The 19949-nt window shown below is 45.7% G+C and overlaps 1 protein-coding gene across 1 annotated transcript in view; it reads left to right on the plus strand.

Annotated features, from left to right (window-relative positions):
• Positions 1 to 19949, plus strand: part of TCF20 (transcription factor 20) — an 86028-nt gene that overhangs the window by 24502 nt on the left and 41577 nt on the right. The window contains 2 exon segments of the mRNA XM_031463369.2: positions 12668 to 13649; positions 13652 to 18402. Of these exon segments, the coding sequence (XP_031319229.2) occupies positions 12704 to 13649; positions 13652 to 18402 (5697 nt within the window). The 5' untranslated portion in view covers positions 12668 to 12703.

Genomic DNA, 19949 nt, shown 5'->3' on the forward strand with positions numbered 1-19949 from the left:
CATCCTCTTCTGATCCATTAGCAATTTCCGTTGGCTCTGACTTCAAAATGTGTCCTTTCTTTGACCACGTATCACCACCTCCATCAACACCACATTCATCTCTGCATCCATAATCCCTTACCCAGATGACCAAAATAGCTTCTTAACTCCCTGCTTCTGCCCCGACCCCTCCCAGAGACTGTTTTCCACAGAACAGCCAGAGTGGCCATTTGAGAATTGAAACTAGAGAATGTTGCTCTCTAGCTCAAACCCTCCAAAGCCTTCTAATAAAATCCAGCATTCTTATGTGGCTTAACAGGCGCTTCATCTGTACTTCTCAGACTGTCGTGTGCATGCGACTCACTGGTAAGCTGTTAACTGTAGGTCCACAAGGCCTGAGACTGCACCTCCACCAGGAACCCAGATGGCAGTGCTGCTGGTCTGCGGACCCCGAGATAGGGAGGCCTGGGGCTCAGGGGCCCCTTTCTCTGGCTGTGCCTCCCTCTGCTCTCCCTGCTTTTGGCTTTTGCCATGTCGGCCACTTTGTTAATCCTCTCACCAAGCTCTTTCCTGCCTCTAGCCTTTGTGCTCACCTTTCCACAGGTCTTTGCACAGCCTATTCCCTCATCTCCTTCCAGTCACATGTCACCTCCTCAAGGAAGCTCGCCTTCCTGTTTAAACCACCCTGTTTAAATCCCAACCTTTCCCTACACCCGTTTCTCTGTCCCTGTAGCCTTCCTTACTTCTCCTGAGCATTTCCTAGTTCCTGGTATTTATCTATTTGTAATTATCTCTATCTGCTGTTTTCATGGAAAGTTGGGACTTTGTGAGTCTTCATTATAGCTGTATCCACAGAACCTAGAATAAGTGCTGGAATGTAATATTTGCTCAAATGTGTGTTAAATGATGAATATATACATGTATGTTTCCGCATAGACATGGGCCCCTTGAAGGGAAGGGTCTTCCTTACTCCTCCTTTTTGCTTTTTAGGTGTTCAGCCTGAGTCCTCACTCTGGTCCTCTCCTGCCCCTCCTCTCCCTCATAGCGTCAGTACTGAGCGATTGTTAGCTATTGTTTGCCAGACTGTTCTGCTAGGGGCTTTCTGTAACCTTATTTGTCTTATAACCAAATCTGTCTTAAAATCTTTTATGTAAGTAACACATGACTATAGTCTTACTTAAAAAAAAAAGACAAGTGAAAAAGTCATCCCTCCCCTAGTTAATGTTTTGTTATATATCCTTTCCAGCCATTTTCCGAACTTACTTATTATTTTGAAATTTATCAGTAATAAAAGAGAAAACGGGGCTTTCCTCCAGTGTCAGGAGAAGTCTTGGCGGAGTCATGCACTGTGTCATTCACCTTATCAAGGGTAAACTGCAGGGCATTTCTGTTCTACAGTTGAGAAAAAGAAGTGAGTAATTTGCTCAAGATCTCACTAGCAGTAAGCTGCACAGCTCAACTCAAGAATCTGTGTCTGGGTTCAGAATCCACACGTGCTCTTTCTGCTGCTTCCTGCTGCCAGGAGCTGTGGGGAGAAAAACATGTGCTTGACTCACAGGAAGGAGGCTCCCAAAGAAGGGCCATTTGAGGGTCTTCTCAGAGGAGTCTGAGGTGATCAGATGGTGCAAGTGGGCAGGGAGCTAACGTTCCAGACATGCAATAGCTTGGGCAAAGACTTGGAGGTCTGAAGCACATTTGGGGAGTGGGGAGAAGTTCGGTGTCACTGGAGTGGGATTGAAGTGAGATCATGAGAGGTGGAGCTGAAAATTCTGTTGGTGTCGGAAGCTGAAGAATCTTGAATTCCGTACTATGAACTCTGGTACTTTTTCAGACTGGTTAAGTAGGGAACCAGAATTTTGTTTATTTGTAAAATATGTCAAACATACAGGAAAGCACAGAGACTAATGACACCTATGTACTCATCATCCAGATTTAACGGACATCACTGTTGGATCCTCCTAAGTGCCTCCCTCTCTCCACTTAGATCCGTGTTCCCATACACCATGCCTTTTTCGTGTATATTGTTTCTAAAATTTATCTGTGTTCATGCATACAGTGCTAGAGAGCTAATTTGGAGTTCTTCCATTGTTGATTCATCTAATATAGTAAAAGAAGTAAAAGCTTGGTCCTGTACAATCAGCAAGTACCCCTTTAGGCTGGTTTGACTGAAGCCAGCTGCATTTGGCTGAAAGTACCAGGCTTTCTGACACAGTTTACAGGATTACACCTTGTACTTTGCCTGCCCCTTGGAAAAGCAGCCATTTCTCCAAGAAGCTTGAGTTCCGTTTAGTAAGGAATGGCATTTGTGAACTCAAAACTGAGTGTCACCTTGGTTTCCTAGGATTATCAGTGTTTTCTTCCAAAACTACTGTGCCTCTGTGTGTGTGAGAGAGAGAGAGAGAGAGATGTTTAGCTTATTATTATGGATATCACGAGATGAGGTCTAACACAGTTTTTCTCTTGGAAAAATACCAGAAAGGTAGCATGTTATCTCAATACCCTTTAATTTATTTTAATTATAATTTAGGGAAAGTTATGATACATAGTATGACAAATATCTTCTGACTTTTCATAGTTTCCTAAGTTTTCTTGCATTGGGAAACTATGAAAAGTTCTTCACACATTTTCTTTAATTGAATTTTAGAATTCATTTATCAAAGCCTCCCATAGAGAGTGGAGAGTCTATGGTTGAGGAGGTGAGGGTGAGGAGATATGAAGGATGAGGCTGCAGAACTTGGGAGATTAGTTATATTGAGCAAAATAAATATATTGATTAAGCAAGTATGTAAGTACATATTGAGGATAACGGGAAGCAGGTTTCTCAACTGTCTGAGGAGGAGATTACAAACATGGAAAGATGGAAAGTTGGAAAGAGCCCTGAGGGTGTTGGTTTGGAATTGGAGGTATCAGGATGGACTCGTGGTTCTTTAACATATATATAGCTGTAGGTTTAGAAGTCGTTATAGGTGTGGGTGTTCATGTATGTGCATAGTATTTTCTAGCTAGAAGCAATGACATTCCAGTGGCAGTGAACAATCCTAGCACCCAGATCTTTATTTCTAAATATGATCCTCCTCTAAAATGAGTTAGGTGTCCTTGGAGAAATGGCTGGTTCCAGGGGCAGCAGCAGGGAAAGTACAAGATGAACCTGAAACATCTTGCGCCAGGAAGTAACGGAATGCTCAAGGAATGGAACATGTCCGAAAGGTACGGGAGCCAGTTTGAAGAGGTTTCCACTGATCAAGTGTGCAACAATTTGAGAATCAAATACATTAATGGATAAGTGGGTGAGGAGGGAAAGCTCTGCCTGCTAAGATAGAGGTTCACCATGTGGCAGCCATCATGGAGGTGGTTGATTCAAACGGGGATATTGGCATAATCTCGGAATTTGCTCCGCATCATGCTTAGTGGTTACAAAGGGTAAAGTTGTAACTTACAGTGGAGAAACCTGGAGGAGCTGGGCTTGACCAAGTGAATGTGGTTAACGTCCCCAGTGGAGGGACGGCTTGCCATCCATCTCTGACATGGTGCATTGGGAAGAGCAGAACATCATATCTCTGGTATTGCTGCCACAAAAGTTGGACCTGAGTCTGGACATGCAGGTTGAGGACCATCCTACAGAATGAAAGGGCTGTGCTCTGTTAAGTACACAAAAATCAGAATAACACTGGGGAACTGTTGACAAGACACTGGTGAGACGTGACAGATTGTGTTCCTGGATGGAATCCTGAACCAGAAAGGAAAAAGAGACATTATGGGACAGTTTACAGAATTTGCATGGAGTCTGTGGATTGGATTCCTGGTATAGTGTGAATGTTGATTTCCTGATACGGAGGGTTGTATGCTGGTTATGTAGAAGAATCTTCTTGTTTTTGGAAATATTCACTGGACTATTTAGGGATAATGGGGCTTCATGTCTTCAGCCTGCTTTCAAAGAGGTCAGGAAAAAGCCAATGGGTATTTATATAACGTATATATAGTCATCCCTTGGTATCTGCAGGGTAGTGGTTCCAGGACCCCCTCGGACACTAAAATCCTTGAGTGCTCAGGTTTTTTATATAAAATGGTGTTATATATGCACATCATCCCATACATCATCTCCAGATTACTTACAGTACCTAGTATAATGTAAATGCTGTGTAAATAATTTTAAGTGCAACATAAGTACTGTATAAATAGTTGCTGTACACATGGCAAATTCAGGCTTTGCTTTTTGTAACTTGTTCCCCCCGAATATATTTGATCTGCTGTTGGTTGAATCTGTGGGTGCAGAGCCCCTGGATTGGGAGGGTGGCTGTACAAGTAATGCATATATAGGTAATAGAGCTAATGATATAAAACATTGTCAGTTGGGGAGTCTTGTTGAAGGGGGTGTTAGCACTGTATTATTCTTGTGCTTTTATGTACATTTGAAATTATTTAAAAATAAATTAAGACCTTATTGAGATTTTGACTGGAACATTATTTTATAAACTAATCTGTGGTGACTTGACCTCTTTATGATACGGGTCTTTTCATCTAGATACATTATGTGTTTCTCTGCCTGGTTTGTTTTGTTTTTGAGCTCTTTGGGATCCTTTAGTAAAGTTTATTTCATCAGATAGCTTTTGCCCACTTCTACTTTGGATTAGTTCCCTGGTCTCTTTAATTTTGTTGCCATTATAAAATGAAACACAGTTTTGCCTGTAAGTGGCAACACTGCTTGCTTTCTGTGATCCTTTTTGTCTGTAAAGATTCAGAAATTATGTACCCATACAACCTTTCGGTGAAAAAAAACCCAAAACTAATAGCTCAAAAGCTTTCAGGCTTAACAGTTGGAAAAAACCCACAGGGAGCCCCAGCTAGCCCCAGAGATACCTCTGGCCCTGCACCATTCTCCTGCCCCTTTTCCAAGAACTGTTGGCCATTCTGCCCATAGATGTGATCATCTAAATTGATCTTGTGACTATGAGACAGGTAGCCATCCAGTGGGAATGGGGTCGAGGCCCCTTCAGCCTGTGCAGGAGCAGATTTATGGCATTTCCATGTAGTTACAAGAGCATGCAGTGATAGGATGCTTCAGTCTCTTAGCTGTTTGAGATTGTATCTAAAAATAGGACTCTACTGTGGGGTAGAATTCTGCTATTTTTAGGCCTAATCCTGAAAAATAGCTCAGAGCTGGTGTTTTCTGTGTGCACACTCACTTGGGCACCACAGTGCACGTGTGGTGGTGCCAGGTTTCTTGGAGGGGTCTGGCAGGTGACTGTCCCTCCCACCTGCCTCTGGACTTGTGGGGTCTCCTCTGCCTTCCTTTCCCCGCCTTGGTCAGGGAAATGTTTTGCTGTCAGTAGAGCAAAGATGTTTTTGAGACAGTGTGAGAGGTATATTTTAAAAATAAGTTTAATGAAATTGTAAAGTGATTGTTTTCTACACAAGTATAAATGTCAGTAGAAGTGAAAAGGAAGACAATACATCCACGATCCCAACACCCTGAATAGTTGAAAGGTTTTCATTTTTCTGTACTGTTCTCTTTTACCCTGGACTGAATGATTTCCAGATAGATGTAACCATAGCACAAGTATGGTAACTTTTCTTTATCTTATTATATAAAATAAGCACTTCCTATGATGCTAGAGTCTTCACAGTTGTTTTCAGTGAATATGTGCTATGAATATACCATAATGTGCTTACTCATTTTCAAATGATAACAAATTAGGTTCTTGCCTATCTTTTCTTACAACTATCACTGGAACCAGTATGTTGGTACCTTGGGTTTTGTGTGGTTTTGAGATTTCCCTAGGATAATCTAGTAAATAGAGTTACTGGGTCAAAAGATATTGGTATTTTTATTACCAAATTGCTTTTCCAAAGAGTTGTAATAACTTAACGCTGCTTTTATTATTATTTGTACCAACTTTATCCCAAACTCACCAGATGTCATATCATCTCTTAAATTTTTTTTTGGAAAATTTTATAGCTGTATATCTGTGCCTCCACTTTTTGCCAGCATGTATTTGATTGTAGTTAAAGATGGATATTTTCTGCTTATGTGGCTAATATATAATACAGATTTTGACCCTCAGAGTGAACTTTTTAGATTTATAGCATTCTACTGGGTTTTTTTCCTCTAGGTGACTGATTTGCAAATTTTGACTGAGTTGGTTCCTTAAACTGCTTTCTGGGCTCCCAAGCCAGGGAGCAATCCAGCAACATCAGTACATCATCTTATTCTAAAGGCCTAATTATACTGAGACACCTGTCAGTCACTGAGCAAAACCTAGGCTCTGCTCATTCACAAACAGGATATAGAATTTAAAATACCAAATCAAGTCCTTGAGCAAATCTTTTTGCCTGATCTACTTAGGAAGATTCCACATTTGCACATACATAAAGCAGGTAACATAGACATATCCAAGTGTAGGCAGTCAATTCTAGAAGATTTCAAGCTTCTCTTCTAAAATGCTTCCCAGCCTGTGAAAGTCTTGCTTACTAATTCATGGAAGGCTTCCGCCAGTACAGACTGGGTTCTGGTTTGGGCATTCCATATCCCACCTGTCTGTTTACTATGAATGTTTTCCTTGTTTAACTTCTGAGCCTTACTTTACAAAAAGGAGCACTAATACTTATGAGGGCATGTGAGGATTAAATACATTAATATTTACCTAAAGTGCCTGATACAGTGTATTAGACATGCAGGAAGTAGGCAACATCTACAATTACTGTAGATCTGATGCAAGTGTTAAGAGTTTTTTAAAACCTAGATTTAAATGCTTCTTACTCAATTTGTGGTACAATGAAAGAAGGGAACGTGGGGTTTAGAGCCAAAAGAATTTTTTTGTTAATAGGCTATCAGCCCCAATTTACCCTGCAAGAGTGACTTTTGGCAAATTACATAATTTATCAGGGGTTTTTTTTCCTTATCCATAAATTGAAATACATGTAAAATCACCCAGTGCCTGACACATAGAATAAATGGTAATTATTATTATGTCAACAGCACATACCTTTAGATAGTGGTTAAAGGTAAACTAAGTTGTTTTTATTAACAGAGAAAAGCCAACAAATAATCTGCTTTAAGAAGACTTATGGAAAAGGTCACATTTCAGGAGCTCTTAGTAGCAGGTATGAGAGGGTGGAGAGGAGCAGAAATTGGGTTGGGAAGATGCCAGAGAGCTTCAAACCATGTGGGAGGCTATGCTGTCAAAATGGCAGGTGAAGAAGAGCTGTTTCAGGTGATTGGTCCTGGGAAAGAGAACTTCTGGAAATGTTGTTCTAGTCCAAGAAAGATGAAAATGGCAGTGACAGGGCTGGAGAGGTAAAGGGCAAATACAGAAAGTTGGAGAAGTTGCAGGATTGGGTACATCTTAAATACAAAGTTAAGGAAGAGATGAGTTTGGGGTTATTATGAAACTTCTTGCTGAGGGTATCCAAGAGATGATCGTGGTTCTCCTTGGGGTCACTTGGGGAGTTTGGTCAGTTGAAAACATTTTTGTCATTGAGAATGAGTTGGTTTCTGCCTAAAAACATATTTTGTCATCTTTATTGAAATTAATCCAGCCACAAGTGATACTGCCTAGAGTCTTGCAAAAGTGACTGTTCCGTCTCCCCAGTACCACCAAAAGAGGGCTGGAGGCCTTGTCTTCTGTCCCTGTGTGGTCATTAAAACCATTAAAGTGTGGTTAGTAAGTCCTGCAAACCCACCCACTCCATCACTGGTGGTCAGAGTCCCAACCAATTTTGAACCCTGGGCATTTCTTACTTTCTTGCAGCTTTGCTATGCATTTTGTCTGACATTTCTAGGTATTTTGTTGTGGGAGGATTTAGTCCCTCTGGCATATTGTACAAAATAGAGGTCTCTCACATCCCAAGTGACAATATTCTACTCTGAAATCCTAGGAATGAGAAAAGAATGGTATTAGTCAGGGTCCTGGTAGGAAACAGATGGCACTCTCAGACTGGGTAATTTAAGGAGCGTTTGTTTCATTCAGGCAAAGGGAAGCTTTCTGTTCCAGCTATGAAGAGTTTTGATGGAGGAGTTAAGGATTTACCCAACTGTTGGAAGAACTGGGATTGGGAAGGTCAGGGAAGCTGCTGCCAATCATCTCACCACAGTGAGTGATTTTCTCATGAAGTCCTGGGGAAGCCACCGTGAATCTGTGTCTGCTGCTACCTCTGGGAGCATTAACCTCCCTTTTTCTTCCATTTTTCAAATCTCTCTTGTGCTTCTCTGCAAACTCTAATCCAGACTATGCTGGAAAGTGGGTTCTGGAAAGGTAGTGCCCAGCTTCCAATCTGCAGAGGAGAACTTAGAAAGAGGGTAATCACAGTGCTGCTGAGTTGTCCACAGTGCAGAACGGGGACTGTTAACAAAGAGTGAGCAGAGTTTGGGGACAGAGTGGAGAGAGTGGCGTCTCCTAGGCTAGCAGTAGCAGGAGTTTGTTACTACCCCCGAGCCTGGAACGCAAGAGGAGGAAGCCATTCTTAAGAGCCTGTAGAAGGTGGCTGGTTAGGTTGTCAACCGGAGCCTGACCATTGGTGGACCATCTCAGTGACTGCAGGGTGGGAGCCAGGAGAGTAAATTCTTCCTTCTTAGCCTCCTCCTGCCTCTGCCAGCCAACTGGGCCAGAAGCCAGAGGGGCAGTGGCACCTCTTTGACAGTCCCTGTGGCGCCCTCTCCCAGGGTGTAGAGAGTATGGTGGAGATGGGTGAGGAGTAAGGTTGGAGGGCAAGCAGAATAATCCATCAAGGGCCATAACTAGAAGCATACATGTTGTTAATATTATGTGGGTTGAAGCATTTTTTTCAAGGCAAGGAAGGAGAATAAGCAGAAAATACAAAGTTAAACCTGAAATGAAAGAGGAAGCAGGTGCTTGAAAAGATCTCTCAAGGAAACTGTCTTGAAGACAGTTTGGAGCTTTGTGGAGAAGGCAGTGGATTGGGGAGTGGGATGATGTTGGACATAAGAAGGAAGGAATAAGGACAAAGAAGGCTAACGTTGGCTTTCTATGAGAGGCAGGTTCTTGGCCCTGGGATAGGATGGAGAGCGCGGCTGCAGGCGGGAAAAAGTCGTGAGGTCGGTGTGTGGAGTCTGGACCGTAGAATATAAAGGTATTAAGTTCTGGACCTTGTCATTGTGCCTCCACTGCCCTTCTGAAGCCACCAAGAAGGCTAGGAAAATGGGAGAAAACCAGGGAAGGGAGCATTGGAGAGGGATGTTCATTGGTAAACCTCTTTTTCGGAGTATGTATACAAATTCCTTATGGCTGACTGACTTCTTTTGGAGTGTCAGATTTTCTTTACTATATCTGTACTTATGCAAACAAGGAAATTCAGGCACTTGTCATTATTAATCACAATTCTTTAAAACTGATTACACTGATGCCTTGGTTTTTTTGAATGATGGGATAATATTAGAATGATTCCTATTAGTAGCTTATTTTGTACACTAATGCTAACATTAAAATACTCTGGGTTTGCATTTTCAATAGCTGGTATACTTGGTTTTCCTAATTGCTTTACCTGAGACTCCTAAAAGAGAAGAACTTGCTCCCACTTGCTGGTGAGCAGATACTTCATGTGTACTAAGAGTATTTAACCTCACTAAGTACCCTGCCAAAGGCGTCTGGCTGTCAATTTTTTGCCGTCTAGTCCATAAACCAGAACTGTAACAGCAGGGAGGAGGGCATCACTTGGGACAGGAAGTCTCCAGAGCAGGGCTGAGGACAGACCTCTGAAGGAATTGAACCTAAATCCGTCTGCCTCTCTGGAGATGGGATTCTCTCAGGAACCAGCCTGAGGCCAAAAGTGCTGATGTTAAAGGGTTCTTTAGTTCTTGGCAGCTCCTGTTTAGGAAAATCTTGGAGCAAGTGGCAACATTGTACACTTGGATTTTTCAGAAGCCTGATTTTATTTACAGAAGCAAAATTTCTTAAGGAAGTCTTTCATTAAACTGCCAGGATTAGTCTTCGTTCAGTTTAACCATTGGCCGCCTTTTATGGTGTAGAGAAAGCCCTTGGTACTGAGAGCGAGGGTAGAAGCAAATCACAAACGGAAAATGCCCGTGTGGACAGAATCATTCTCCACAGTCTTTGTTACTGAGGTAGTTGCCAACTTACCCTAAGTGGCTTAGTGGGCAGGTCCTGGCGGGTGGTCCTTGTGAGAGGGAAGCAGAGAAGGCGCCTACTTCAAAGTATTGTTGGAGGGGCCACCCACTTTCAAGGCTGACCTCTGACAGGACAAGTGGCAGCTGTCACTGACCGCATCTTAGATCCTGTGGGTGGTGTAGTGTAAAAAGCGCGGCCTGAAGGGGCAGGCCCTCAGCCCCACAGAGCCTTGTGACTCTGCTTCAGTTTCCATCTCTGGAAGATGAGGATACTGGTGTTGTGAGGACACAGTGAGTTAGTGGGTGTAAAGTACTGGGATCGGAGCAAGCGTTACAGTAACCGAGGCAGTCGCTGTTACCCACTGCCCCGCAGATTCACTGCAACGCAGAAGATAGCCGTCTGTGCAGAGGTGTTTTGAAGGGATGAGAAGCGGTTTCGTTTAGATTCTGAGATTATTTGTGCTTGAATGTTTAAAGGTGACTTTGGGTCATGTAATTATATAATCAAACTTAATATCAAAGTAGTAGACTCTTGTCTAGCTGTTTTAGACTTCAGATATTTCAGGAAGAAGTAGATCAAGCTTTCAGAGTTTGACGCTACTGACCATCTTCAGCTGTGATCCATGTTAACTTTCTGAAGTCTCCTCACAGCTCTCATGTGGACTTAAATTGGGTTTTTTGCCCCGGAACTGGAGAATTTTATAGGCAGAGTCTTGGGCATCATCTAGCTTTGCTTTCAGATCAGTCCTAGTCCATTTTCTCTTCTTGCACTTCCCTCATCTCACCACCACACCACCACTTCTGAGTATGGAAGGTCTAGCCTGGTTCTCTGCAGCCTAGTTCTTGTGCATCTCGTGCTTTACAGAGTGCTTGCTGTGTGCTCCTTCCTTTGTTAATGACATTAGGGTTACAGCAAGGCACAAGGAAGTTTACTTTCTTGTGGGCAAGGGGGAAGGACAGTACCTAAGTAGCATATCTTTGCCTGTTGGGAATAAATACTGGGGAGGAGATAAAGCAGGGAAGGGAGATCGGGAAAGCCAGGGCGAGGGTGTAGATTTAGCCGTTTTTTAATAGGATGGCCAGGGGAAGGCCTTAATGATCAAGTGACATTTGCCCAGAGACTGGAAGGAAGTAAAGGGGCCAGCCAAGTGGCTATGGAGGAGGAGCATCACTGGCAAGAGCAAAGTTCCTGTGTAGAAGTAAATGCTGGTGGCCCATCCCAGAAGCAAAGAGACAACCGGACTAGAGCAGAGAGTGGTAGAGAAGGTCGGGGAGGTTATGAGTTGGGATGAGATGGGGAGCCACTGCAGGGCTTGGAGATAAGGAATCCTTTAAAAGGATCACTGACTTTCCTGCCCGCAACTCCTTTCTCAGCTTCCTCTGAGAGGGAATTAGGAAACTAGTTTCATAAGCCATTGTGGGAAAACTTTGTCATAACTTACCCTAGCCCATGTGTGTTTCATAACTTCTTTTTTGAAAGAATTACTTTAAAGTCATTTGGAGCAGTTTGGCCTTGCCTTTTTCATCTCTGACTCTGAGATGGGCTGAGGCAAAAGGCAACATAAAATCAGCTCTCGATTAATTGTTTGAGAGGAGCATTGCATTACACGCCAATTACATTAGCAAAAGTGTTGCAAGGTGTTGACCTAATCAGATGACTTTGGGAAAAGTCTGGGTCCTAGGCTTCATGAATCATTATTTTCCTCTATCTTTTGCTGTCCCCCTATGTGATGATTTCAGTTCCCTCTTTCATAGGCCAATTCAGTAATAACTTTGTAAATACTAGATTGGCAAGTCAAAAACTCTAATGAGGGTTAGAGGCACTAAAACTCCTTGCAAACCTCCAGAAAGAATCTAGAAGAATAGTCACTGCTACTCTGGCTTATGCTGCCTAGCCCTTTGTACCTGGGAATGAGGATGCGGGGTTGCAGGGGGCCTTGCACATCATTATGTGTTAAGAGGTTAACCACTCAGATTGTGTGGCTGACTGCAGCAGTAAGGAGTCCATGCAGTGATAAAGAGTTGAGTTCCCGGGATCACCCATTGTCACAGGTATCTGTAGTACAGTAAACCTGCAGTACCATGCATTTGGGGATAAGGGGCTGACTTCTGTTCTCAGAGTCGGGGAGGGGTAGGCCAGTGGTGTGACTGCTTATCACTATGTGAGACTCTCAGTTCAATGATCAGTCCAATACAATAATACATGAAAGCAAATAAATGGAAGTGTTTTTTTTCTCGCCCCTCCCTCGCCATAACTGGAAGACTTATTTTAAAATTGCTGTTTTTTTATTGATAGTAATAATACAGCTCCACACTTTAACCCAGTTGAATTTTGAGGCTCATTTATCTAATGTGATGTTTTTATCGTATTGAATTTGTGTTTACACGGAGTGTTTCTTTTCATACTACCATAGACTCCTGACTCACTCTTTAGGCCATTTCTCTGCTTATTTACTTCTTCAGAAATGGGTTAAAGGAGATGAAATTCAAACTAGTCAGATTCACCTGGGCATCTGAATTATTGTGTCCCCTCCATCTCTAGACTTAATTTTAGTTGTATTGAGGAGATGCATGTCTGATATTTTTCTTTCTCTTCTTCATTTCCAGGAGGGCTGTTGGCCTGCTGCTGTGCTGCTGAACAGTATGCAGTCCTTTCGGGAGCAAAGCAGTTACCACGGAAACCAGCAGAGCTACCCACAGGAGGTACACGGCTCATCCCGGATAGAAGAATTCAGCCCTCGTCAGGCCCAGATGTTCCAGAATTTTGGGGGTGCAGGTGGTGGCAGCAGCGGCAGCGGCGGCAGCAGTGGTGGTGGACGACGGGGAACAGCAGCGGCGGCTGCAGCAATGGCTAGTGAAACCTCTGGCCATCAAGGCTACCAGGGTTTCAGGAAAGAGACTGGAGACTTTTACTACATGGCAGGCAACAAAGACCCTGTGGCGACAGGAACTCCACAGCCTCCCCAGCGAAGGCCTTCTGGGCCTGTGCAGAGCTATGGACCCCCCCAGGGGAGCAGCTTTGGCAATCAGTATGGGAGTGAGGGTCATGTGGGCCAGTTTCCAGCACAGCACTCCGCCCTTGGTGGTGTGTCTCATTATCAGCAGGATTACACGGGGCCTTTCTCCCCAGGGAGTGCTCAGTACCAGCAGCCTTCCAGCCAGCAGCAGCAGCAGCAGCAGCAAGTGCAGCAGCTGAGACAACAGCTCTACCAGTCCCATCAGCCTCTGCCACAAGCCACTGGCCAGCCAGCATCTGGCTCGTCCCATCTGCAGCCAATGCAGCGGCCCTCGACTCTGCCAGCCTCCGCTGCTGGCTACCAGTTAAGAGTGGGCCAGTTTGGCCAACACTACCAGTCTTCTGCCGCCGCCTCCTCCTCTTCCTCCTTCCCTTCACCACAGCGTTTCAGCCAGTCTGGACAGAGCTATGATGGCAGTTACAGTGTGAATGCCGGATCCCAGTACGAGGGACATAATGTGGGTTCTAATGCACAGGCTTATGGAACACAGTCGAATTACAGCTATCAGCCTCAATCTATGAAGAACTTTGAACAGGCCAAGATTCCGCAAGGGACTCAGCAGGGGCAGCAGCAGGGCAGCAGCAGCAGCAGCAGCAGCAGCAGCAGCCACAGCCGCAGCCGCAGCAGCAGCAGCAGCAGCACCCTGCTCAGCACGTGATGCAGTACACCAACAGTGCCGCCAAGATGCCCCTGCAAGGCCAGGTGGCGCAGTACAGCCAGCCTGAGGTTCCTGTGAGGTCCCCCATGCAGTTTCACCAGAACTTCAGCCCCATTTCTAACCCTTCCCCAGCTGCCTCCGTGGTTCAGTCTCCAAGCTGTAGCTCTACCCCATCTCCTCTTATGCAGAGTGGGGAGAATCTCCAGTGTGGGCAAGGCAATGTGCCCATGGGTTCAAGAAACAGAATTCTGCAGCTGATGCCTCAGCTCAGCCCAACCCCATCAATGATGCCCAGTCCTAATTCTCATGCTGCAGGCTTCAAAGGGTTTGGACTAGAAGGGGTGCCAGAAAAGCGGCTGACAGATCCTGGGTTGAGTAGTTTGAGTGCCCTGAGTACTCAAGTGGCCAATCTTCCTAATACTGTTCAGCACATGCTACTTTCTGATGCCCTGACACCTCAGAAGAAGACCTCCAAGAGGCCCTCCTCTTCTAAGAAAGCAGACAGCTGTACAAACTCCGAAGGCTCCTCACAGGCTGAAGAACAACTGAAGTCCCCTATGGCAGAGTCGCTGGATGGAGGCTGCTCCAGCAGTTCTGAGGATCAAGGTGAGAGGGTGAGGCAGCTAAGTGGCCAGAGCACCAGCTCTGACACCACCTACAAGGGTGGAGCCTCAGAGAAAGCGGGCTCCTCACCAGCACAGGGCACTCAGAACGAAGCCCCCAGACTCAGTGCCAGTCCTGCAGCCAGAGAAGAGACAGCCTCACCAGGTGCTAAGGACACACCATTGTCATCCGACGGCAACCCAAAAGTCAATGAGAAGACAGTTGGGGTGATTGTCTCCCGGGAAGCCATGACAAGTCGGGTAGAGAAGCCTGGTGGACAAGAAAAAGGCTCCCAAGAGGATGATCCTGCAGCCACTCAAAGGCCACCCAGCACTGGTGGGACAAAGGAAACCGGTCACACGTCACTTCCACAGCCAGAGCCTCCTGGAGGAGGGAGTAAAGGAAACAAGAATGGAGATAATAACTCCAACCACAACGGAGAGGGAAATGGCCAGACCGGGCACTCTGCCGGGGGCTCTGGTTTTATCAGCAGAACTGAGCCTAGCAAATCTCCTGGAAGCCTGCGCTATAGTTACAAAGATAGTTTTGGGTCAGCCGTGCCAAGAAATGTCAGTGGCTTTCCTCAGTATCCTACAGGACAAGATAAGGGGGACTTCACTGGCCATGGGGAGCGAAAGGGTAGAAATGAGAAGTTCCCCAGCCTCCTGCAGGAAGTGCTTCAGGGTTACCACCACCACCCTGACAGGAGATATTCCAGGAGTACTCAGGAGCACCAGGGCATGGCTGCTGGCCTAGAAGGAGCCACGAGGCCCAATGTCTTAGTTAGTCAAACCAATGAATTGGCTAGCAGGGGTCTTTTGAACAAAAGCATTGGATCCCTATTGGAAAACCCCCACTGGGGCCCCTGGGAAAGGAAATCAAGTGGCACAGCTCCTGAAATGAAACAGATCAATTTGGCTGACTATCCAATTCCCAGAAAATTTGAAATAGAGCCTCAGTCGTCAGCCCATGAGCCTGGGGGTTCCCTCTCTGAAAGAAGATCAGTGATCTGTGATATTTCTCCACTAAGACAGATTGTCAGGGACCCAGGGGCTCACTCACTGGGGCACATGGGTGCTGACACCAGACTTGGGAGGAATGAACGTCTCAATCCAAGTTTAAGTCAGTCGGTCATTCTTCCAGGTGGGTTGGTGTCCGTGGAAACAAAGCTGAAATCCCAGAGTGGGCAGATAAAAGAGGAAGACTTTGAACAATCCAAATCCCAAGCTAGTTTCAACAACAAGAAATCTGGAGACCACTGCCACCCTACTAGCATCAAGCATGAGTCTTACCGAGGCAACGCCAGCCCTGGAGCAGCAGCCCATGATTCCATCTCAGACTATGGCCCCCAGGACGGCAGACCCACGCCAATGCGGCGGGTCCCTGGCAGAGTTGGTGGTCGGGAGGGCATGAGAGGTCGGTCCCCTTCTCAGTATCATGACTTTTCAGAAAAGTTGAAGATGTCTCCTGGGAGGAGCAGAGGCCCAGGGGGAGACCCTCATCATATGAACCCACACGTGACCTTTTCAGAGAGGGCCAATAGGAGTTCTTTGCATGCTCCCTTTTCTCCCAACTCAGAAAGCCTGGCCTCTGCTTATCATGCAAACACTCGGGCTCATGCTTATGGAGACCCCAGTGCAGGCTTGAATTCTCAGCTCCATTATAAGAGACAGATGTACCAACAGCAACAAGAGGAATATAAAGACTGGAGCAGCAGTTCTGCTCAGGGAGTCATCGCTGCGGCACAGCACAGGCAGGAGGGACCCCGGAAGAGCCCAAGGCAGCAGCAGTTTCTTGACCGAGTGCGGAGCCCTCTGAAGAATGACAAAGATGGCATGATGTATGGCCCACCGATGGGGACTTACCATGACCCCAGCGGTCAGGAAGGTGGACGCTGCCTCATGTCTAGTGATGGTCTTTCTAACAAAGGCATTGAATTGAAGCATGGCTCCCAGAAATTACAACAAGAATCTTGTTGGGATCTTTCTCGGCAAACTTCTCCAGCCAAAAGCAGCGGTCCACCAGGAATGTCCAATCAGAAAAGGTATGGACCACCCCACGAGACTGACGGACATGGGCTAGCTGAGTCTACACAGTCATCCAAACCCAGTAATGTTATGCTAAGGCTTCCAGGGCAAGAGGATCATTCTTCTCAAAACCCCTTAATCATGAGGAGGCGTGTCCGTTCTTTTATCTCTCCCATTCCCAGTAAGAGACAGTCACAAGATGTGAAGAATAGCAACACTGAAGATAAAGGGCGCCTCCTTCATCCATCAAAAGAAGGCACTGATAAAGCGTTCAATTCCTATGCCCATCTCTCCCACAGTCAGGAGATCAAGTCCATCCCTAAGAGAGAATCCTCCAAGGAGCTTCCAAGTCCAGATAGTAGAAACTGCCCTGCTGTTACCCTCACAAGTCCTGCTAAGACCAAAATACTGCCCCCACGGAAAGGACGGGGATTGAAGTTGGAAGCTATCGTTCAGAAGATCACATCCCCAAACATTAGGAGGAGTGCATCCTCGAACAGTGCGGAGGCTGGGGGAGACACGGTCACTCTCGATGACATCCTGTCTTTGAAGAGCGGCCCTCCCGAAGGTGGGAGTGTTGCTGCTCAGGATGCTGAGATGGAGAAGAGAAAAGGTGAGGTGGTATCTGACCTTGTCTGTCCAGCAGACCAGGAGTTGAGCATAGAAAAGCCTGTCGCACGGTCTTCGGAGGAGTGGCGTGGCAGTGGGGACGACAAAGTGAAGACGGAGATGCACCCAGACGGGGTTACTGCTGGAAAGGAACCCCCTGGTGCCATGACATCTGCAACCTCACAGAAGCCTGGGAGTAACCAAGGGAGACCAGATGGTTCCCTGGGCGGGACAGCACCTTTAATCTTTCCTGACTCAAAGAATGTACCTCCAGCAGGCATATTGGCCCCTGAGGCAAACCCCAAGGCTGAAGAGAAAGAGAATGATACAGTAACGATTTCCCCCAAACAGGAGAGTTTCCCCCCAAAGGGTTATTTCCCATCAGGAAAGAAGAAGGGGAGACCCATTGGTAGTGTGAATAAGCAGAAGAAACAACAGCAGCCACCGCCTCCCCCCCCACAGCCCCCTCAGATACCAGAAGGTTCTGCAGATGGAGAGCCAAAGCCAAAAAAGCAGAGGCAAAGGAGGGAGAGAAGGAAGCCTGGGGCGCAGCCAAGGAAGCGGAAAACCAAACAAACCGTTCCCATCGTAGAACCCCAGGAACCTGAGATCAAGCTGAAGTATGCCACCCAGCCACTGGATAAAACTGATGCCAAGAACAAGTCTTTTTTCCCTTATATCCATGTAGTAAATAAGTGTGAACTTGGAGCCGTTTGTACAATCATCAATGCTGAGGAAGAAGAACAGACCAAATTGGTGAGGGGTCGGAAGGGTCAGAGGTCCCTGACCCCTCCACCCAGCAGCACTGAAAGCAAGGCGCTCCCAGCTTCATCCTTCATGCTGCAGGGACCTGTTGTGACAGAGTCTTCTGTTATGGGGCACCTCGTTTGCTGTCTGTGTGGCAAGTGGGCCAGCTACCGGAACATGGGCGACCTCTTTGGACCCTTTTATCCCCAAGATTATGCAGCCACTCTCCCCAAAAATCCACCTCCTAAGAGGGCCACGGAAATGCAGAGCAAAGTTAAGGTACGGCACAAAAGCGCTTCGAATGGTTCCAAGACGGACACTGAGGAGGAGGAGGAGCAGCAGCAGCAAAAAGAGCAGAGGAGCCTGGCCACCCACCCCAGGTTTAAGCGGCGGCACCGCTCAGAAGACTGTGGCGGAGGCCCTCGGTCCCTGTCCAGGGGGCTCCCTTGTAAAAAAGCAAGCACCGAGGGCAGCAGCGAAAAGACTGCTTTGGACTCAAAGCCCTCTGTGTCCACCACTTCGGAAGGTGGCCCTGAGTTGGAGTTACAAATCCCTGAACTACCTCTTGACAGCAATGAATTTTGGGTCCATGAGGGTTGTATTCTCTGGGCCAATGGAATCTACCTGGTCTGTGGCAGGCTCTACGGCCTGCAGGAAGCCCTGGAAATAGCCAGAGAGATGGTGAGTACGAGAAATCCCTTACCAGATGCACTTTTTGTTACTTCTTCTTGGTTTTGTTTCTTCCACAAACTTTGTTTCAGCCTTACTTTTTATTCTTCTGTATCACATGGTAATTCCTCCAAATTAAAGCCCCTAGGCCCATGTACAACACAAGGGATATAGCCAACATTTTATAATAACTATAAGTGGACTATAACCTTTGAAAGTTGTGACTCACTATGTTATACACCTGTAATTTATAGTGTTATGCATCAAACCTGCTCTACCCCTCCTCAAACCTGATTCCTCTGCTGGTTTTCCTCTGTTTCTAAACAGTAAACTTTTACTGGCATCCATGTTATCTATTGATCTTTCTTTCCGTTTTTCAACATCTGGCTCTGTAGTACTTACGAAGCATATATTATGGTTATAACACCCTTCTTAGAAACTTTTCATTCCTCTAGAATTATTAATACGTGTTTTTGTTTGCTTTTTATTTTCTTAGACCACATCTTTCCAGTCTATATTTTCCAGTAGGGATATTTGTTCTCCAGGTCTGTTTCATAACTACTATCCTGCGGCAGTCATCATCGTCATCATTTACTTCTTCCCTCTGTTGAATGCTGTTTCTGAATCCCATGTCTTCACCTTTCTTAGTCTGGGCCCTCATTTAGTAGAGTGCTTCATTCTTCAGTAGTTTCCTAAGAAAGGGGTGCATGGGAGGTAAATACGTTGAGATCACACTTCTGTTCTTTCCTCATGTTTAATGGGGTGTTGGCTGGATATAGGGTCTAGATTTGCAAATGTTTTCTCTCACTGTCTTGGAGTCACGGTTCCTGACCTGTTCTCTAGCTTCTAGTGTTGCGGGACTGGAGCCACTCTGATTTTCAGGCCTTCATATGTGTTGGGTCTTTCTCCACTAGAGGTTTAAAGATCTTCTCATGTCCCTGGTTCCGAAATCACAAATGATGGGCCTTGAGGTTGGCCTTTTCATTCATTGTGTGGCTGCTCTGTGAGATCTTCCCATCTGTAACTCATGACTTTGAGATCAGGAAGTTTGTCATGTGTCACTTCCCTCTGCTTTCTCTGTTCTTTCCTGGAATTCCTATTAACCAGGAATTGTACCTCCCAGGTTGATCTTCTGGCTTTCTCTTTTCTCTCCTGTTCTGTGTTCTTTTTCTGTCTGTTTGTTCTAACTTCTCCATGCTTTCTTCAACCATCTAACCAACCTTTTATTTATCTTCATTTCTGATGTTTTCAGCAACTTTTTCTTCTCTGAATATCCCTCTGAGGGGACAGTAACCTGGTCAGATTGGGTTGAGTTGGGGGCCTAACTCATCATACAATCTTTGAGCCAATGTTCTGGTTTCCGGCCCCATCTTGTTTCCCAACTTTCTGAGACACCTGTGCCTCTAGGCTCTGTGCCACAAGGTGCACCCTTCTCTCTGCTTCCTTTCAGCCAGCTGAATCACCTGCTCTGTCTTTTCTATTTCTGGTTTCCAGAATTTGGACGTCTGTGTGTTAGTGTCCTTTCCCATTCTTTACATCCTCATGAATTTGTCTTATAA

The sequence above is a fragment of the Camelus dromedarius genome, chromosome 11, assembly GCF_036321535.1.
Source record: "Camelus dromedarius isolate mCamDro1 chromosome 11, mCamDro1.pat, whole genome shotgun sequence".
In the NCBI taxonomy this organism is placed as follows: domain Eukaryota; kingdom Metazoa; phylum Chordata; class Mammalia; order Artiodactyla; family Camelidae; genus Camelus; species Camelus dromedarius.